General features: G+C 41.7%; 1 protein-coding gene across 1 annotated transcript in view; it reads right to left on the bottom strand.

Annotated features, from left to right (window-relative positions):
* YY1 (YY1 transcription factor) overlaps positions 1-20,651 on the bottom strand; it is a 32,014-nt gene continuing 11,363 nt past the window's right edge. Inside the window, exons 2-5 of the mRNA XM_064375213.1 lie at positions 16,200-16,362; positions 4,205-4,265; positions 2,292-2,450; positions 1-1,171 (exon numbers count right to left, since the gene is read on the bottom strand). Of these exons, the coding sequence (XP_064231283.1) occupies positions 989-1,171; positions 2,292-2,450; positions 4,205-4,265; positions 16,200-16,362 (566 nt within the window). The 3' untranslated portion in view covers positions 1-988. The remainder of the gene's footprint in view (positions 1,172-2,291; positions 2,451-4,204; positions 4,266-16,199; positions 16,363-20,651) is intronic.

Raw genomic sequence — 20,651 nt, 5'->3', positions numbered from 1 at the left:
TAAAGGAAACTTGAGTTGCTTTATTTAGCTTCCAATTTCTGGGAGGCTCAAGAATTATAAGTATTCTGGACAACAAAAGAAAATAAGACTGTGCTTACACATCTTGTTCTGCCATATTCTCGCTTTAGGATCGCTATTTTATTGTTGCCCTTTCTGTTACATGGGATGTACACATCAGGTGTTAATAGGTACAATACATTCTACAACTGAGCACCACTTTCTGTAACTGAACAGGCAAAGAAATTACACTGAACATCAGCATCTGGCAGTATTTTTTGGAAAAAAAAAAGTGACTAAAATGGGTTTAAATTGATTAACACTATTAAATCACATCTAATATTTGATACTACATGATTCAATACAGCTATACGATACAATTATACAAAATGTGTTAACATCAAAGAATACAACCAAAATTAAGATAGCAAACAAAACCTATATAACTTTTTTTTTTTACAGGAAAATACTTTTGAAGTATGCATGTAACTGCCCATTCTTTTAAAGAAAATCTACTGCAAGCAAAGTTATCAACCTCCAGAAAAATCACACATAGCATTACTAAGCATATCCCCAAAAAAGTGTACAATATGCACACTTGGAAAATACAAAATTAAAAAAATTGTAAGCAACAGGTGAGCTTCATATTTATAAGAATGTGAAAAGAAGTCCCATTTTTAGCACTGTTGTATAAAGAATTGTCTTTTGATGCGAAGTTCATGAACTGTCCTCCTGTTGGGACCACACTTTACAAAAACACCGTGTTTTTGAAACGAGATTACAGAGCAAGATAGAGCATCTTAGCAATGTCATCTTAGTAAAGTTTTTTTTTTTTAATTTTTACTACTTTATCAAAACATGTCCCTTAGGTGTGTAGGATTCATTTTTAAAATTCTTCCTAGAAATAATATACAAAGGAGAGGCATATTTATTCCCAATCACACTCTTGGAAGATGCTTCCCATGGTCGAGAAGGGTCTTCTCTCTTCTTTTCACTGGTTGTTTTTGGCCTTAGCATGTGTTAAGATGTGAGATTTCAGGTTAGTTGACTGAGCAAACTTCTTATTACAACCATCGAAGGGGCACACATAGGGCCTGTCTCCGGTATGGATTCGCACATGAGTGCGCAAATTGAAGTCCAGTGAAAAGCGTTTCCCACAGCCTTCGAACGTGCACTGTCGAGGAAAGACCAGAGATCAACCCACTCAGCAACTCTGACCAGACCCCAGGAATCAGTAGCTCTCTCCTTTGCTAGAGAACAGCCTACTTATTTTACCAAACACTTTTCCTTCCTGCCCTGGGCGAATTTTGTAGATAATCTAGAATCAGTAGGCAGGTTGGACAACTCTGAAAACCCAAGGACAGCCCTCACGAACTGTTTAAAACACTTGGCAAAATGGCACGTCTTTCTAAATGCAGGCTAGAGTCCTAATGCTGCTATCAACATTTCCAACAGTAAAACACAAATGATTAAGGGTTCTGGTGTCAGTCGTCAAAAAATAACCATGTTAGATTTACTAGCTGCACTGCTAGTTCTTTCACTTATTATTATTATTATTATTACTATCTTGAGAAGGAGTCTCGCCCTGTCACCTACGCTGGAGTGCAGTGGTGCGATCTCAGCTCACTGCAACCTCCACCTCCTGGATTCTCCTGCCTCAGCCTCCTGAGTAGCTGGTATTACAGGCGCCTGCCATCATGCCCAGCTCATTTCTGTATTTTTTTTAGTAGAGACGGGGTTTCACCATGTTGGCCAAGGCTGGTTTTGAACTCCTGACCTCAAGCAATCCACCCGCCTCAGCCTCCCAAAGGGCTGGGATTAGAGGCATGAGCCACCATGCCCGGCCGATTCTTTCACTTATTTATGGGCTTCTAAATACAAGACAAGTATTACCTATGCTTACACTCATACAACAAAATTTTAGAAATTTTATCGATTAGTAATTAAATATACTATTAATGACCAAAAATAAATTACTTGAATCCTGTAATGAATGGAGTAGAGATTTCGTTTTAGACATGCTGTTGATTAATCCTGTTCTCCTGGTATAAAGGGCCCTCCATAAACACCCAATACACTCCTACGCCAGTACCACAGAGGTTACAGGCAAGGAAGTCCAGAGTCCGGGCAATGCTTCCAAGCGACTCCCCAGGAGAACGTTTGTTTCTCACTAAGGAGTAATAATAAAACCCCAAGTCTCTGGGCTGGCGCTTCCTGCATCATCAACACATCACCTACACTTCCAGTGTTCAGACAGGCAAGGCAGTGTGGGGAAGAGAGGGAACTGGCTCTACCTGAAAGGGCTTCTCTCCAGTATGAACCAGTTGGTGTCGTTTTAGTTTTGAACTCTCAACAAAAGCCTTGCCACATTCTGCACAGACGTGGACTCTGGGACCGTGGGTGTGCAGATGTTTTCTCATGGCCGAGTTATCCCTGAACATCTTTGTGCAGCCCTTAAAACAGAGAAAGCAGCTTAGAGGTTCACATTGCAAACTGTTAGAAAGGATTCAACCACTGAACAGCCTTGACTGACACATTCAAACAAAACCACCTCCCCAACCCCCCATTTTAATTTTACTTAGAATTACGGTAGAACATTACATCATTTAAGACAAAAGAACAGACAGCTGAAAAAGTCATTTAATGCAAACCCTAGTTTTACAGATGAGGAAACTGAGGCTTAGAGATGTCTTTAAATAGACTTGCCCAAGGTCACGCTACTAGCAGTAGCCAAACTGGGAGTAGAACCCAACACCCTGGCTTCCAGCTATACCACAGCCGCCTCACCCGACTATGTCCCCCAGAATGAAGTAACAGAGCACTGCTAAGCAAATGGAGTTAAAATGACGGTAGTCCACCACTACCTTTGGTGGCCCCATATTCTGTGCTGCAACAATGGACTGTCATTCTCCATCGCCTACTGTTCCCTCTTCTCTCTTTGCCTCTTTCCCCTTCTTGACAGAGAAAGAAGCAAGAGGGTCTCCAAGGAATGGCAACTACAGAAGAAATTTATTTTGTGAGACACTAGAAAAAGGAAGAAGCAGGCAAATTGATACCAGTGCAGGGTGGGCAAGGCAGATGGATGTGTGGCGCTCGAGAAGCATGTCCTTAACAATTTCTTCTGCAGTTGTTGCCCAATAATGGAGTGAATGGGGAAATGATAAGACAGCATGACAGAAGGACAGCACAAGTCACTAGACAGCTTCACAGGCAGAAGGGAGATGGAAGCCACAGTTTTTTCGCCTTGACCCCTAGGTTGAGTTTCCATTTAGAAATGGAAATTTAAAATATTTAACTGGTATACAATGTATACATGCATTGAAACATCACATGGTACCCCATAAATATGTACAAGTATTAAATGTCCATTATAGAAAAAACAATTAAAAATTTTAATTGGAAAAGAAGTATACAGAGAAGCTAAAGAGATGGCAGGCACTTCTGGCCTAACTGTTTTCAAATGCTTGTTATTTTGGCCGTGATGGCGATAGGTCTACATTTCAGATCGTCACATTAAGAATGCTGACAAAGAACAGGAAGGACTTGCTAAGTGCACAATCATCACAGGGGCGAGACCATGAAACTAAATGCAACCTGCTCCAACTGCTCATTTTTAACATTCTTGATTCCACTCAATCTCTCCTACTTTGTTCTCTTTACCTACGTGATACTTGATTTTTCTGTTAGTCTTACATCCAATTAAGTTTGAAAATAGCCCCCAACAAGTATCTCAAAAGTACTTTTCAGGCAATCCTTTTAAAGAGTAACTACATTTGAAAACAATTAAGTGCCTCTCTAATAACACACAATTATTATTAAGTGTTTATTTGGCTTATTTTAGCAACATCCAAAATAATTTCCAAATTTTAGTAAAGAGCCTACATTCCCATAAAGGTCTACAGGTGAGACACAACCCAGGATCTTAAGACTGATTTGTTAATATAATCCAAAAGGAAATGGAACCCTACAGTAGGGTCAGCACACAATAATAAAGCATCGGCTCCCTGCAGTCATCCCATTTCACTGGATTCAAATTTGAGTGGCCTTTACTAAATAACAAAACTTCGGCTCTTGGATTTAGAAACCAAAGATTCGAATTCCTTGCTTCATGTAAATTATCAAAAGCAGAAACAAAGTGCAAATTTCTTAGAAACTCTCTAAAACTCCACGAACAGTTGAATGAACACTCTCCCCTAGCATTACTTACTTTATGAGGGCAAGCTATTGTTCTTGGAGCATCATCTTCTTTAATTTTTCTTGGCTTCATTCTTATCAAAAGAAAAAGAGAGACAGACAGATTTGTAGGAGTGGGTAGACTCAACGGGCATAAATCATATAGTCCCTCAAATGCTTTCCTTATAGGTACCCAAACTAAAATTATAATACATTTCCATGAAGGAGAAATGATAAGACAACTCACATTCACTAAGTACCAATCAATGACTGTGAAGCACTTTCCATCTCACAGATAAGGATGCTGAGGCTCAGAAACATTGAGCTGCTGCCTACAGTCTCACAGCCAATAAGCTGGTGCAGCTCAGAATGGCACTACGATCGTGTGATTCACATACCTGTTCTTAACTCCAAACCCTTTAAAAAACACAAAAAGTCAACTCAGACAACCATAGACTAATCTCCTCATGAGAGGCAAGGCAAGATACCTAAAAGCAGCTGCTGCAATGATGAAAGTGCCTTATGAAAAAGGAGCCGTGAATACAGGAGTATCCTAAAATATCCATCTCTATACATGAAGTGGGTCCAATTAGTACTGACACAGATGATCTTTAAAATACATCATTTTAAAGGGTACACGCAATAAACCATTAGCACCAGTTACTTTGGGGAAAGAGCTCCTAGGGCCTGGTGGACAGATGGGGAATGCCACATACTCTTATACTGCTACCCTACTTCTGGATGGGAGCTTGGAAGTTCTCGTTTGTACCAAGAGTCCTAGTAATGTGGTAACCATTGGCAAAGTCCCATGTGAAATTACTATCCAGAGAGCCTCCTGGTTTGGTAACTTACCTACCAACTGCTTTTACACTGAATCAAGCCTTGGACTTTTGTCAAAACTTTCTCTCCAAATACTCCCTATAGATGGGTGTGTGGTAGAGGGGTGGGAAATTTAGGGTTCCTTAAAAAGCTAGAAAATAAATCTCGGAAACAGATTTTCTTTTTGTCCCTAGTTTTACCCATCTCACACCCATCCACGATGGTTCACATTTAATAAATAACTAAGTCAGCCAGGTGTGGTGGCTCACATCTGTAATCCCAGCACTATAGGAGGCCAAGGTGGGAGGATTGTTTCAGCCCAGGAGTTCAAGACCAGCATGGGAAACACAGCGAGACTGTCTCTACAAAAAATAAAAAAATGAAGCCTGGGCAACATGGGCAAAACCTGTCTCTATCAAAAACAAATGAACAAACAAATAAAAACCCTCCAACTACATGATGGTGTGTGTCTACAGTCCCAACTACTTGGGAGGCTGAAGGCAGGAAGATTGCTTGAGCCCAGGAGGTCAAGGCTGCAGTCAGCCACGACTGTGCCACTGCATTCCAGCCTAGGCAACAGAACGAGACCCTATCTTGGATTTAAAACAATAAATAAAATGATGATTTAAAAAACTATGGCCGGGTGTGGTGGCTCACACCTATGATTCCCAGCACTTTCGGAAGCCAAGGCCTGTGGATCACTTGAGAGCAGGAGTTCGAAACCAGCCTGGCCAGATGGTGAAACCCTGTCTCTACTAAAAGTACAAAAATGAGCTGGGTATGGTGGCATGCCTGTAATCCCAGCTGAGGGAGAATTACTTGAGCCCAGGAGGCAGAGGCTGCAGTAAGCTGAGATCACACCATTGTACTCCAGCTTGTGCAGCAAGAGTGAAATGCCATCTCAAAAAAACAAACAAACAAAAAAACACGCCAGACGCGGTGTATCATGAGGTCAAGAGTTCAAGACCAGCCTGGCCAAGATCGTGAAACACCGTCTCTATTAAAAATACAAAAAAACTAAAATTAGGTGGACGTGGTGGCAGGCGCCTGTAATTCCAGCTACTCAGGAGGCTGAGGCAGGCAAATTGCTTGAATCTGGGAGGTGGAGGTTGCAGTGAGTTGAGATCCACCACTGCACTCCAGCCTGGGTGACAGAGTAAGACTCCATCTTAAAACAAACAAACAACCTAGCTGGGGGCCATTATTCTGAGTGAAGTAACCCAGGAATGAAAACTCAAACGTTGTATGTTCTCACTTATAAGTGGGAGCTAAGCTATAAGGACACAAAGACATACAGAGAGATATAATGGACTTTGGGGACTTAGTGGGGAAAGAGTGGTGAGGGAGTGTACACCGCTCTAGTGAGGGGGGCACTGAAATCTCAGAATTCACTAATATAGAATTCATCCATGTAACCAAAAACAATTTATACACCAAAAGCTATTGAAAATTTAAAAAAGCCCACCTACTAAGTGAATCCTTAATAGCAAGAGCTAATTTACCACCTCTCTTTTGTTACAGATTAATTCTGTGATCTTTTACGTTTGTGAATGCCCTAACAATGTCCTTTTTCTTCACTTATAATTGGGAAAAAGATTACCTGATCTGTAACCTGAACACATGAAATAACTGGCTAAATGCTCCATACCCTGGAGGAGTACAAGGAACAACAGATCTGGTAACTATCATTTATGTCTATGGAGTTGGTTTGAGACTGTACATATTTGCTGTTTTAAATTCTACGAGAACATTTTCAATCTGGTGTCCTACACATTCCCAACCCTGTATATACTTGTTTTTTCTCGTAAATGGATTACAGATTGAGCATCCAAAATCCAAACTCTGAAACTATCTGAGTGCTAACATGATGCACTGATGTGATAGGGTCATAGTCAAAACTATTGTTTCATGTACAACATTATTTAAAATATTGTTTAACAGCCTGGGCAACAAAGCAACATCCTGTTTCTTTTTTCTTTTTTTGAGACGCAGTCTTGCTCTATTGCCCAGCCTGGAGTGCAGTGGCACGATCTCAGCTCACTGCAACCTCTGCCTCCTGGGTTCAAGCAATTCTTCTGCCTCAGCCTCCCAAGTAGCTGGGACTACAGGCCTGTACCACCACGCCCAGCTAATTTTTGTATTTTCAGTAGAGACAGGGTTTCACCATATTGACCAGGCTGGTCTTGAACTCCTGACCTCATGACCCGCCCGCCTCGGCCTCCCAAAGTGCTGAGATTACAGGCGTGAGCCACCACGCCCGGCCTATTTTTAATTTTTTTATTTAGAAACAGGATGTTGTGGTTGGGCGGTGGTGGCTCAATCCTGTAATCCCAGCGCTTGGGAGGCAGAGGAGGAAGGATCACGAGGTCAAGAGTTCGAGACCAGCCTGACCAATGTGGCAAAACCCCATCTCTACTAAAAATACAAAAAAATTCGCCAGGCATGGTGGCACATGCCTGTAGTCCCAACTACTCGGGAGGCTGAGGAAGGAGAATCGCTTGAACCCAGGAGGTGGAAGTTGCAGTGAGCTGAGACTGCACCACTGCACTCCAGCCTGCACAATGGGAGCGAGACTGCATCTCAAAAATATATGTAAATAAATAAAATAAAATAAAGAAATAAAAAATAAAAAAATTAGCCAGGCATGGTGGCAGATGCCTACAGTTCCAGCTACTTGTGAGGCTGAAGAGGTAGAATCCTTTTAGCCCAGGAATTCGAGGCTGCAATACAATTTGAGTGACAGACGAGACCCTGTCTCAAAAAAAAAAAAAAGTATAGAATTACCTTCAGGCTATGTGTATAAGGTACAATGAAACAAAAATAAATTTCAAGTTTCGTGTTTACACTGAGTCCTAGCCCCAAGATATCTCATTATACATAGGCCAAAACCCCCAAATCCAAAGTGCTACTGATCTGAAGCATTTTGGATAAAGGATGCTCAACCTGTATTACCACACCAGTCAGCAAGTGTTTTTTAAGTGCCTGTTGTAAACAGGACTCTGAACTAGCCTGTCTTATCTTAAATACAAATAAACCTTGGAATTTTGGTCTGAGTTCACAAAATCAGGTAGGACAAAAGTTTGGTGCCACTGTGCCACTTGGAGGTTTGATCGGTTTGGAAAACAACCATCACTGATATGAAAGGTTTCTATTCCACTCAACCATAAATAATTTTTTAAAGTTTCAATCTTCCCAATTAAGAGTAAATATATATTCTTTGACAATTCTACTGAAACACTGTTTTGTTCTTTTTGTAGAGATCGGTTTTGCCATGTTGCCCAGGGTAGTCTCAAGCACCTGAGCTCAAGCAATCCACCTGCCTCCATTGAAACATTCTGTGTTGACTGTGAAGACGGCTACATGACTGTGTCCAAATTCACAGACTAGAACATACATACCTAAAAGGGGGCAGGCTTTGCCATATGTAAATTAAATCTTAGTAAACATGGCTTATCAATAAAGCTCCTCTCCCATATCTTTTTTTAAACAAAGAGTTTTGCTCTTTCGCTCAGGCTGGAGTGAAGTGGCGCGATCTTGGTTCATTGCAACCTCCCCCCAGGGTTCAAACGATTTTCCTGCCTCAGCTGGGATTACAGGTGGGTGCCACCATGTCCAGCTAATTTTTCTTTTTTAATTTTTATTTCTAGTAGAGACAGGGTTTCACCATGTTGGTCAGGCTGGTCCCAAACTCTTGACCTCACGTGATTCCCCTGCCTCAGCCTCCCAAAGTGCTAGGATTACAGGCGTGAGCCACGGTGCCTGGCCTCCCATACATTTTCTTAGAGTTATTCCTAGTAATTTAATTTTTAAAAACATATTTTACCATGGAAAACTTCAAATTTGCCCCAAACAGAACAGGCCCAGGTACCATTTACTCAACTCTTGCTTTATTATAAGTGGTATTATTTTTTCTTAAAATGTCATTTTCAAAATGTGTGCTAGTATTTAGAAATATATTTAATTTCAGAATGAGAGTTGAATATGCATTTGGACAAACACCTTTGGACTTAAGGAGTAAGTAGAAGATTTAAATGCAGCCACACTTAAGCTCCTTGGCAAATCATCCTCCTTCACACAGAGTGGCAAATGCAGCAGTACACGTTACTACTTTTTACATTTTATTTGATTGTAAACAATGAAAAAGGTCATTTTCCAAAAAGTACACTTAGGTTAAAACAGTGTTTCATTTTCCAAGTAAAGAGTAAAAATCATATACCACTACTTAGAACATCTTCTCACCCTCCTAAACTATTCAGAAGTAACTAAGTTTAAGTTTTCCATTCACCAACAGACACTTTATAGAGTCCTTCTGAACCCAGAGACAATGATGACAACAGCATAGACATTATGAATGAGGCAGTATGGGATGTGTGACTTGGAGCTGACTTCTACTAGCTGCATGACCTTGAGCAAACTATAACTTCTCCACCTCGGTTTCTTATTCTGTAAAAAGGTATAATGCTACCTACTTAAGACCTATATGTTAAGTTAAGCACTTGGGAAATGATAGCTCTGATAACCATCGGCTATGTATTAAATGGGTCTGGCTAAAAATGAGTTCATTCTTAACCAACCTTCGATAAAGGACTGAGAAACTGGAGGAAGCACGGCACTAGGAGGAGTACCCCTCCACGCAGTACATGTTATATGGAGGAGTCAGGCACCCAACAACTCAAGTTTCCTGTCAAATAAAGAGGGAGAATACACTCCCAATGACATGACTGCTGGATTTATAATAGCTCATTCTGGCACGTGTGGAGGGAACATTGTAAAGGTTGGATTTCAGAACCCAAACTTCTGGTACAGTATCAGCAGAGTATTGTGTAAATCAAAGTTCTAACCAACAGATCTGCAAATATCCCGGAAACAGAGGTGAAACATTTTTGGAGCAGTGACTCTTTAATGAAAATAAGCCTCTTTCCTACAAAACAAGGTTAGCTGACTTCTAGACCAGAACCCTCCTCTGATCTGTGCTGGTGGGACAGAAGTTCTTGGGTAATACAGTTGTCATTTGCAAGCATGATTCACCTCCTTTCTTTGTGAAAACATAATATTGCCTTAGACGAAGTTTGTTCAATGAATTATCTCTTAAATATTAATATTCATGTCATAATATTGAAGAGTTTTAAGATATTTTCATCTCCATTATCACATTTCATCTATACATTAATACTGTGAAAGTCTCTGGGTAAGCAGTGAGCAACATTAAAAAAAAAAAACCTGATTTGGGATTGGCCTAACCATTCTAATCTTTCTAGACCAAAGGTTTTCAAAGGTATAACTTTATTACATGAAATACATATAAAAGTGGTCACTTCACAGAAAAAAGAACTTACTGAGCCGTACTCACCAACTACTTTTTGAAATATTTACTGAATAGGCATTTCAGGAGAAAAAGTCATCCATAGCCTGTCTACCTCCCCAATGACTTTCCAATTAAAGTCATTATTTTTTATACTTTGCCCACATGCATACATAACTCATTTACTAGGCAGTCTAGGCCGAGTGTGGCATGTGTCTGAAACATTCTTTGGTCAGTTTCAAGTTCAGTCCAGCACCCCATTGCCCCGGTGTGCAAGGAGACAGGAAAGCAGCTTACATTCCACCTTAAGACAACAGCTTCGGTTCTAACGCCACTTTGTGAGTGCAGGGGGCGAGGACTGGAGGCCAGCAGGATAAGTTCTATGGGCTGTAATTACTGAAGATGTGGTGTGGCCCCCAAGAGCTTAAAATTATTGGTTCCTCTGTACCAATCTTCTGCTTTCAGAGTCCCAGTCATCATCAATTCCTGGGCCTCCAGAAAATCTCACTTAACTGTTACACACATCCTCAAAAGGTGAAGACCTACAAAACAGGGCACCTAGGTGCAAATATTTCTCACCACTACCACTGTCCAATTACAGAGATGTGTTTAGATTAACATGATCTTCAAGAGCTACTATGTAGAATGTGGAGGAGGAGGAGTCCAACCCTTAACCCATCTCACAGCGCCCAACCTTTACTATTTTTGCACCGTCAAGACAAGCAAGATTTTATTCTATTCTATATACAAATGAAATCTCTAACAGGCAAATAAAAGAAATGCTATTTACATTCATACTGTGATTATGCAAATATTATTTACTGTGGGGTTAAACAATGTGCTAGGATCACACTTAATGCTCTACAAGCACAACATAGGAACTGCAAGGAGAGAATCTTCGAGTCAGATCAAAGAAGCTCCCTCTTTCAATACTGTCAAAATTAGGCCCCATTTTTTAGGCTATGGCTTTCTTTGCCCTACCCCTTCACCCCTTTTCATGGAGTTTCTGATGATTGCCTTTTCTTTTTCAGAAGACCCTTTTCCATTCCACCAAGCTTATTCTACCCACTACTGAATGAAACTGACTTTTCCTTAAGAAATTTTTACAACCGGTCAACTTTCCATTAACTGAATACATTTGCTAGCCTGCTGCACAGCTGTCCTCTTGGTTGTTGTGCACTAGGAAATCTTCCTTCTGCTATTCCTCCTCATTTTGTTGTAGTATATCCTTAAGTTAACTCCTCAGAAAGGGTGCATGCAACATAAATCCTTGGGTCTCTAAAATTGTCATCTCTTGCCCTTGTATTTGACTCGATAGCTTTGCTGGATCAAGAACTCTAAGTTTACAGTAATTTTTCCTCTTAAAGTACTGTTTCATCGTCTCTAATTATCCTCTGCTACTGAAGAAAAGTCTCATTCAGGTCTATCATTCTTTCCAGTCAATGGCCTATCTCCCTGGAAACTTTTAGGTTCTTCAGTCTTGGTGTTTTGAAATTTCACACATGGATGGCTAACAGGTACCTGGGTGACACTCTGTGGGTGGTCTCCTTCTTAAGGAGTATGGTCTAAGGTAGCCATGTTACCTTCCCAACAGTAACATGTGCCCCTGGATTTTCTATTCAGAAGATGGGGGAGAAGCTCTTAGATCACCTGCCCCAAGTTTTCAAGGAGGGTAAGCAGTGCCAAGAGTCACAATCACCTAATGGCTTTACTGCTCACCACCCATAGGTTCCCTCTCTCTTCAAAACCTTTCCCTTAGTCCTCTGCCCCTCCACTGAAACTCCTTCACAATGTATAATCCAAAGAGGTTTTATGGCTGGGCAGAGTGACTCACACCTGTAATACCAGCACTTTGGGAGGCCAAGGCGGGTGAATTATCTGAGGTCAGGAGTTCAAGACCAGCCTGACCAACATGGTGAAACCCGTCTCTACTAAAAATACAAAAATTAGCTGGGCATTGTGGCACATATGCCTGTAATCCTAGCTACTCTGAAGGCTGAGGCAGGAGAATAGCTTGAACCTGGGAGGCAGAAGTTGCAGTGAGCTGAGATCACACCACCGCATTCCAGCCTTGGCAACAACAAGAGCAAAACTCAGTATCAAAAAAAAAAAAAAAAGAGGTTTTAGTCCCCTCCCTCCTGTACCTCCTGGGAACTCCTTCACTGTCTGTGGTGATGCTGTACTCTCCTGAGTCTCCTTTCACTTGTCTGAATGTTGCTTTTACTCTGCCACTGGGACCTCTTACCCTCTGATATGGTTTGGCTGTGTCCTCATCCAAATCTCAACTTGAACTGTATCACCCAGAATTCCCATGTTATGGGTGGGACCCCGGGGGAGGTAACTGAATCATGGGGGCCAGTCTTTCCCATGCTATTCTTGTGAGAGTGAATAAGTCTCAAGAGATCTGATGGGTTTTATCAGGGGTTTCCACTTTTGCTTCTTCCTCATTTTTCTCTTGCCACCACCATGTAAGAAGTGCCTTTTGCCTCCTGCCATGATTCTGAGGCCTCCCCAACCATGTGGACAGGGGAGAATCACAATTGACACTGAAAGCTTCAGTGTTCTGGTTTGGGGTTCAGAGTAGTCAGTATTAGGTTTTAGATGCTGTTAGTAAGACATCCATGTTGGACTTAGGGTAGTTTTTTAGGAGGTAAGTTGGGGCTACAGTCATCTGATAAGCAGTGACTAAAAGCATCAAAATGGTAAGAAAGCTCTTACTTCCCAGCACACACTCTGTTTCTAAATCTTTTCCATTTTTTCTTATAGTTTCTCTTTTAGAGACAATTTTGCTCTGTCACCCAAGCTAAAGTACAGTGGCATGAGCTGACTGTAGCCTTGACCTCCTAGGTTCAAATGATCCTCCCACTCAGCCTCCCAAGTAGCTAGCTGCATAACACCAAACTGAGCTTTTAAAGTTTTTTGTAGAGATGGAGTCTTGTCATTTTGCCCAGGCTGGTCTCAAATTCCTGGCTTCAACCAATCCCACCTCAGCCTCCCAGAGTGTTAAGGTTACAGGCTTCAGCCACAGAGCCCAGCTGGTCTCTTGTAAGTTCTATCACATTTATTCCTTTGTTATCTGACTGCCACAATTCTAACTCAGGCCTTCATTAACTCTTGTTCAACTGACTTCTCTCATTTCCTGTGCCTCTATGAATCCAGCCTGCACAGACAGCTGCAAAGGAATTTCCCCAAGTTAAAGGTCTACACACTCACAAAGCCCCTTCTCCCAGGTTCAAAGCCTGAGGTAGCTGCCCACTGCATATGAGAAATGCCTGCATGGTCTGGCCCAGGATTCAACACCTTAGTGATCTGGTTCCAGTTTGCCTCAACTCCATTTTCCCTGGAAGTGCCCTAATTCCCAGGAAACCCTCCATCTCTATCAGAACTCTAGGGATGGCTGGGTGCAGTAGCACACGTCTATAATCCTAACACTTTGGGAGGCCAAGGTGGGGAGATCATTTGAGGTCAGGAGTTCAAGACCAGCCTGGCCAACACAGTGAAACCCTGTCTCTACTAAAAATACAAAAATCAGCAGGGCATGGTGGCGCATGCCTGTAATCCCAGCTACTTGGGAGGTTCAGGCAGGAGAATCACTTGAACCCAGGAGGTGGAGGTTGCAGTGAGCCCAGACTGCGCCATTGTACTCTGGCCTGGGGGACAAGCAAAAATCTGTATCAAAAAACAAAACAAACAAAAACTCTAGGGCCATGTGCAGTGGCTCACACCTGTAATTACAACAATTTGACAGACTGAGGCAGGAGGACTGCTTGAGGCCAGCCTGGGCAACATAGTGAGATCCCAGCTCTGCAGAAAAAAAAAAAAAATTAGCCAGGCATGGTGACACACACACACCTGCAGTTCCAACTACTTAGGAGGTTGTGGCAGGAGGAATGCTTGAGGCTACAGTGAGCTATCATCATACCATTGCACTCTAGTCCCGGCAACACAGTGAGAACCTGTCCCTCTATTTTAAAAAAAAAACCAAAAAACTCTTATTTTCTTCAAGGCCCAAATCAAATTCAAATGGCACCTTTCCACATAGCTTTCCTGGTACATCTCCACATGCATCCTAAGTACATAAGGAAGAGGTGACTAATGTTAAGAACATGACAGGCCGGGTGCTGTGGCTCATCTGAGCTCAGGAGTTCAAGACCAGCCTGGTCAACATGGTGAAATAGTAGCCAGGCATGATGGCAGGTGCCTGTAATCCCAATTACTTGCGAGTCTGGGGCAGGAGAATTGCTTGAACCTGGGAGGTGGAGGTTGCAGTGAGCCGAGACTGTGCCACTGCCCTCTAGCTTGGTGACAGAGCGAGACTCGATCTCAAGAAAACAAACAAACAAACAAACATGTGACATTAAACACTGGCACAATACTTGGCTCAGTCTGTTCAAAAACTAACCTCACAGCTGACTAGGTACCCTACAGATTCCATTTTTGCTATTTTTTAGGGGAAAGCGCAGTTAATATTTAATTTACGTAACTGTCTTCGAAATATGAATGGCAATAAAAGCTGGAATGTCATTAACAAAAGGATAGAGCCTTCAGTGTTTGTTAAGTCATGATAAACTAGAAAGTATGTGTATATTATAAATTATAGTTTCAATGGAGAGAAGAAAAGGTTAAGAAGCCCCTTTATCAAATCACAATGAATTCTTAACACCCATTTAATTAAGTGGAGAAATGAGCTTCCGGTGGCAGGAACTGCCCACCTGGTTTTTGGCAGGGCCAAGAGGGAAGCCAGGACACTGAAGGGTCTCCACCTCTGCCACTCTGCTCTCAAAAGAAAAAAAAAGGCAACCCCTACTCTGTTCTTAGAATGCGCAAGATCAAAAGGATTTCTTTCTTCTTAATCCTGCCCTTGCTGAAATTTCCTGAGCTATTCCAGGTTTTATCCAGCCTCAGGTATGGAAAGGCATTAGGCTTTCTGCTCCACAATTTATTTTATTAGTTCATTTAATGTAAAAGTTTACATCTTTGTGGGTATTTTCAGCTCCTTGTAAAAATTGCCAACAGTACTAGAAAGTGACACAAAAAGCAGGCTTCTATAGGAACCCAGCCCACTTTAGACAAAACAAACACACACCCAACCAATGGGTTCAGAGCTTCTCCACTGATCACCATGTCCCAGCCATAAATACTTGATCTCATCCTGTAATGCCAGCTTAAATTAACATACTGGGAGCTAAACTGATGACATGACAAATACAAATTTATGAAATCCGTTCCAGTGGTTAGCTGGATGAATCTAGTACAGACTCAGGTCTCCTGCAGCACAGACCAATACAACACACTCAAATTTAAAATGTGTACTAAAGGCTGGGTGCTGTGGTTCATGCCTGTATCCTAGCACTTTGGGAGGCCGAGGAAGGTGGATCACTTGAGGCCAGGAGTTCAAGACCAGACTGGCCAACAAGACAAAATCCTGTCTCTACTAAAAATACAAAAATTGGCTGGGCATGGTGGCACATAATCCCAGCTACTTGGGAGGCTGAGGCAAAAGAATTGCTTGAACCAGGGAGGTAGAGGTTACAGTGAGCTGAGACTGTACCACTGCACTCCAGCCTGGACAACAGAGCAAGACTCCTGTCTCAAAAAAATAAAAAATGAGTACAAAGAAGCCATAAGGTAGTGTGAAGATATCCATCCTAAAACAAATTATGTGCAATTTTATTTATTCACATGCATGTCTATAAAGGGTAATTGCTTCATCTTATTGCAAGGATCTAAAATGCTGCCACTCACATTAATAGCATAGTTACTACTAAAAATAAAACTGCTTTTGTTTTCAGGAGTTTCCCTAAAGAAAGAATACAAGCCATCATTTTGACTTAGGCACAGGAAAACATAGATGGCAAGACTCAAGCACTTTCTATAATTCAAAGAAAGGAAAGTTCTTATAACTTACCTAGCAAATTCTGCCAGTTGTTTGGGATCTGAGAGGTCAATGCCAGGTATTCCTCCAGGAGGAAGTTTTTTTCCCGTCATATATTCTGAATAATCAGGAGGTGAGTTCTCACCAATGATCTGTTCTTCAACCACTGTCTCGTGGTCAATATCTTTTTTTTCATCTGAAACACATCATGAGATTGATTATCTTTAGCTGAGTAAACAGATTTTAAAAACTACAAAAACTGCTTTCACCAGTTTCTCCTTTGCACATGCCCTCTACATTCTAACCAGCCTGTTTTTCTCACGGGTTAAATTCGCAAGAGCATGGCAGGTTTTCAACAAATGTGAGTTGCCCACCTTTGCTCTCTCTTACCACCTCTCTTCTCAACCCAGCCTCACCTCCAAAGTCTAGCTCAAATTTTCTAAGGGTATGTTGATTTTATCACTCCAGCCTGATTCCTACCTTTTCTTTGAGCTCCTAGGTTATTCTCTGATAGACTCTATCACTCCAGTTTGAATTTTTGTTGGTCTTGCCTCTTAAGCTAGGATGGAAGTGCCCAGAGGCCAAAAACAGTCTTCTTCTACCTTTGATGCTTAAATTAGAAATAGGTACTCCAAAATTTTCAAGGCTAACTGCAAGTTCTTGCTTCTCAAACAAACTGTCTGTCTCACCAAAAGTAGTAAAATAAAATCTTTCAGAAGTTAAACTGGCTTCAACTCTTACCTCGAATTACCTTTCCACCAGTGTTAAAAAAATAAAAACAAGACCAAAAACCAAACCAAACCGAAATCTACAACCAGCAAGAACTACATGTAACTGCTTAGCACACAGCCTTCTGACCTCAGAGCAAAGCTGGAGTATGAGAGGAAGATAAAGAGAGAACATAGGTTCCATTTGATTCAAGTGGTCATTATCAAGTTCAACCACTCTCAGCAATGAAAAGCATTGCATACAGCAATTTTTAACTTTAAATGCCTCTCTAATTCCACCACTCTTCATTCTAGGAAACATAATTATACATCGTTACAAGGAATCACAGATTTCTTCACTTTACTGAGGAGAATGCGCAGGCACAGAGAGGTTAAGTAACCTGCTCAGGGTTAACTGGCTAGTAAGGGGCAGAAGTAAATTCATAAAGTCTAACCTTAAGACCTATAAGCTTAACTGTTAAGCTCTGCTGCCTCTTGTTTGGAACCAGAAAGAACACTAGAGATAATATTCCCAAGGTTATCCATTCAGAGATGAAGAATATCTATCCACGGATGGATGGTGGGGCCCAGGAAAAAAATAGCTGTAGCTGGATATATTCAGAAAAAGGGACAGGAAATGTGGTTACTGACCATAAGTCACAAAGCCAGAACTCTGAACTGTAAAATTCTTTAATTTCATTCCCGTTCCCACGGCTGCCTGCTCCTACTGATACCCACTTTACCTGCCTATCCCTCTAGCCTGGGCATATCTACTTCCACATCAAAACTTTCAATGGATACAGAAATACTTTGGTGACCAAGGGAGCTATTTGTCCTCATGTTTTGTATTTTTCTTTCTTTTTTTGAGACAAGGTCTCGCTATTGCCCAGGCTGGAGTGCAGTGAAACAACCATGGCTTGCTGCAGCCTTGACCTCCCAAGGCTCAAGCAATCCTCCCACCTCAGCCTCCCATGTAGCTGGGACCACAGAGAGGCACCACTATGCCTGGCTAATTTTATTTTTTGTACCAAAGAGGTCTCACTATGCTACCCAGGCTGGCTTCGAACTCAGGCTCAAGTGATCCACCTCAGCTACCAAAGTGATGGGAATTACAGGTGTGAGCTTTTTAAAAATATTTCTGATACAGAATGATAGCAATGTTGAAAATCGGTGCTATTCTGAACAAGCTACTGATCAGAGTGTCTTAATCCACTTCGGCTGCTACAACAAAAACATAGATTGGGTGGCTTAAGCAACAAACGCATACTTCCCACAGTTCGGAAGCTAGAAGTCCAAGATCAGGGTGCCAGCATGGTGGTGTTCTTGATGAAGGCCCACTTTCCTGGTTTGCACATGGCCATCTTCACACTGTCTTCTCACATAGTAGAGAAAGGACCAGAGAGCTAGCACTCTGGGGTCTCTTTTATAGGGCACCAATCCCATGCATTAGGGTTCCACTCTCAGACCTAAATTATCTCCTAAAGGACCTCCCCTCTAATACCATCACATTGGGGGTTAACATTTCAACACACGAATCTGGGAGAGACACAAACATGAAGTCTACCAGAGAGGGTATGTCTCAAGTGTGCTGAGACAGAAGACCGAACTCAGAGCATAAAGGAATCAGAGGCTAGATGATTCTTTTCATTAGTTCCACACATACTGAGGGCCTCCTATGTGCCTGGCATTGTTCTCGGCACTGGGAATAAAAGCTAGAAACAAAGTGCCTGCTCTCATGGAACTTATACTCTAGGTAAGTCAAATGAGGAAATACTTCTTGAGTAGGGCTCAGAACCCAAATCTGAGCAATTCCAATATTTAGAGACTGGGGAAGACTTTGCGAAAGAGACTGAAGAGGTATCCATAGGTAGGAAGACAGCTAGCTCTGTCTGAACAGAATTTAACTCAGCGACATAACAAGTACAAGTGGCGCACAGTACCAACACTGAAGAACAGTGAGAACCCAGAGGATGGTCCCTAAAATAACTCAGAATTAGAAACCAAAAAAATATATGAAAGAAGACGAAAGTAGAGGCTGACAAGATTTTATAACCTGTATCAGGAATCTGCAAGTACAGCCAGTTGGCCAAATCCAACCTCTTTTTTACCTTATGTTTTCCACAGTTTTCTTTTAAAAAACAAAAATGAAAAACTGTGATAAAATATACATTACCATAATATTTATCATTTTAACCATATGTAAGTGTACGATTCAGTGCCATTAAATACATTCACAATGTGTAACCATCACCACTATCTATAACCAAAATGTTTTCTTCATTACCACAAAAAAACTCCATACCCATTACATAAGAACTTTCCCTTCCACTCGGCACCTGCTATAACCTCAATTCTACTTACTTTCTGTCTCTAAGAATTTGCCTATTTCAGGTACCTCATACCAGTTGAATCAGTATTTGCCATCCATGCCTAGTTTACTTCACTAAACATAATGTTTTTAAGACCCACCTGTTGTAACACATAACAATATTCCATTCCTCTTCAAGGGTGAAGATCACCTCAGGTGATCTGCCCACCTCAGCCTCCCATAGTGCTAGGATTACAGGCATGAGCCACCGTGCCCAGCACTCCCACACTTGCACCTGTAATTCTAGCACTCTGGGAGGTCGAGGCAGGCTGGTCATCTGAGGTCAGGAGTTCAAGACCAGCCTGGCCAACACAGCAAAACGCCATCTCTACTAAAAATACAAAAATTAGCCAGGCCTGGTGGCACATGCCTGTAATCCCAGCTACTCAGGAGGCTGAGGCAGGAGAATTGCTTGAACCTGGGAGACAGGGTGCAGCGAGCTAAGATCACAACTATTGCACTCTAGCCTGGGCAAGAGAGAAACTCAGTCTCAAAAAAAAAAAAAGAAACAGAAAAAATCAAGTTGCAAAGTAAACTTCTAGAGAAATGACAAAAGATACTAGCTTTTGTTGCCAGAAGTAATCAAAAGAATAACATTTGACTGCCTCATTTTCACCATGAGCTAGATACATAGTAAAGCAATACATCAAACAAATGTCGATATCTGCTACCATTTGACTAATTTTTGCAAAAAGAAAATCAGAAGTTTTTACTAAATACAATAAAAATTTATTATGCTGTAAAATAAAATAGTAATTTTTATTTATTACATTACAGGCCATATGTACATACAAGTTTCTTTTTTTTTTCTCTGAGACGGAGTTTCACCCATTGCCCAGGTTTGAGTGCAATGGCGCGATTTTGGCTCCCCACAACCTCCACCTCCTGGGTTCAAGCGAGTCTCCTGCCTCAGCCTCCTGAGTAGCTGGGATTACAGGCATGCGCCACCACGCCTGGTTAATTTTTGTATTTTTAGTAGAAATGGGGGTTTCTCCATGTTGGTCAGACTGGTCTCAAACTCCCGACCTCAGGTGATCCGCCTCCGCCTCCCAAAGTGCTGGCATTATAGGTGTGAGACACTGCCCTCAGCCTGTAAGTTTCTTTCTTTGTTCAAAAAAATATCTTGGCCAGGTGCAGTCGCTCATGTAATAAATGGGGAAGGACAATTAACTCACCTGAGGTCAGGAGTTCAAGATCAGCCTGGCCAACATGGTGAAACCCCATCAATAACGAAAATACAAAAATTAGCCAGGCATGGTAGCGTGCACCTGTCACTCCAGCCTCTACTCTTTTTTTTTTTTTTTTTTTTGAGACAGAGTTTCGCTCTTGTTACCCAGGCTGGAGTGCAATGGCGCGATCTCGGCTCACCGCAACCTCCGCCTTCTGGGTTCAGGCAATTCTCCTGCCTCA

Source organism: Aotus nancymaae, unplaced genomic scaffold (assembly GCF_030222135.1).
Source record: "Aotus nancymaae isolate 86718 unplaced genomic scaffold, 86718_ANA_hifiasm-v0.15.2.pri h1tg000011l, whole genome shotgun sequence".
NCBI lineage: Eukaryota > Metazoa > Chordata > Mammalia > Primates > Aotidae > Aotus > Aotus nancymaae.
The sequence above is the reverse complement of the archived record's forward strand: the minus strand, read 5'-3'. Positions and strand labels throughout refer to the sequence as shown.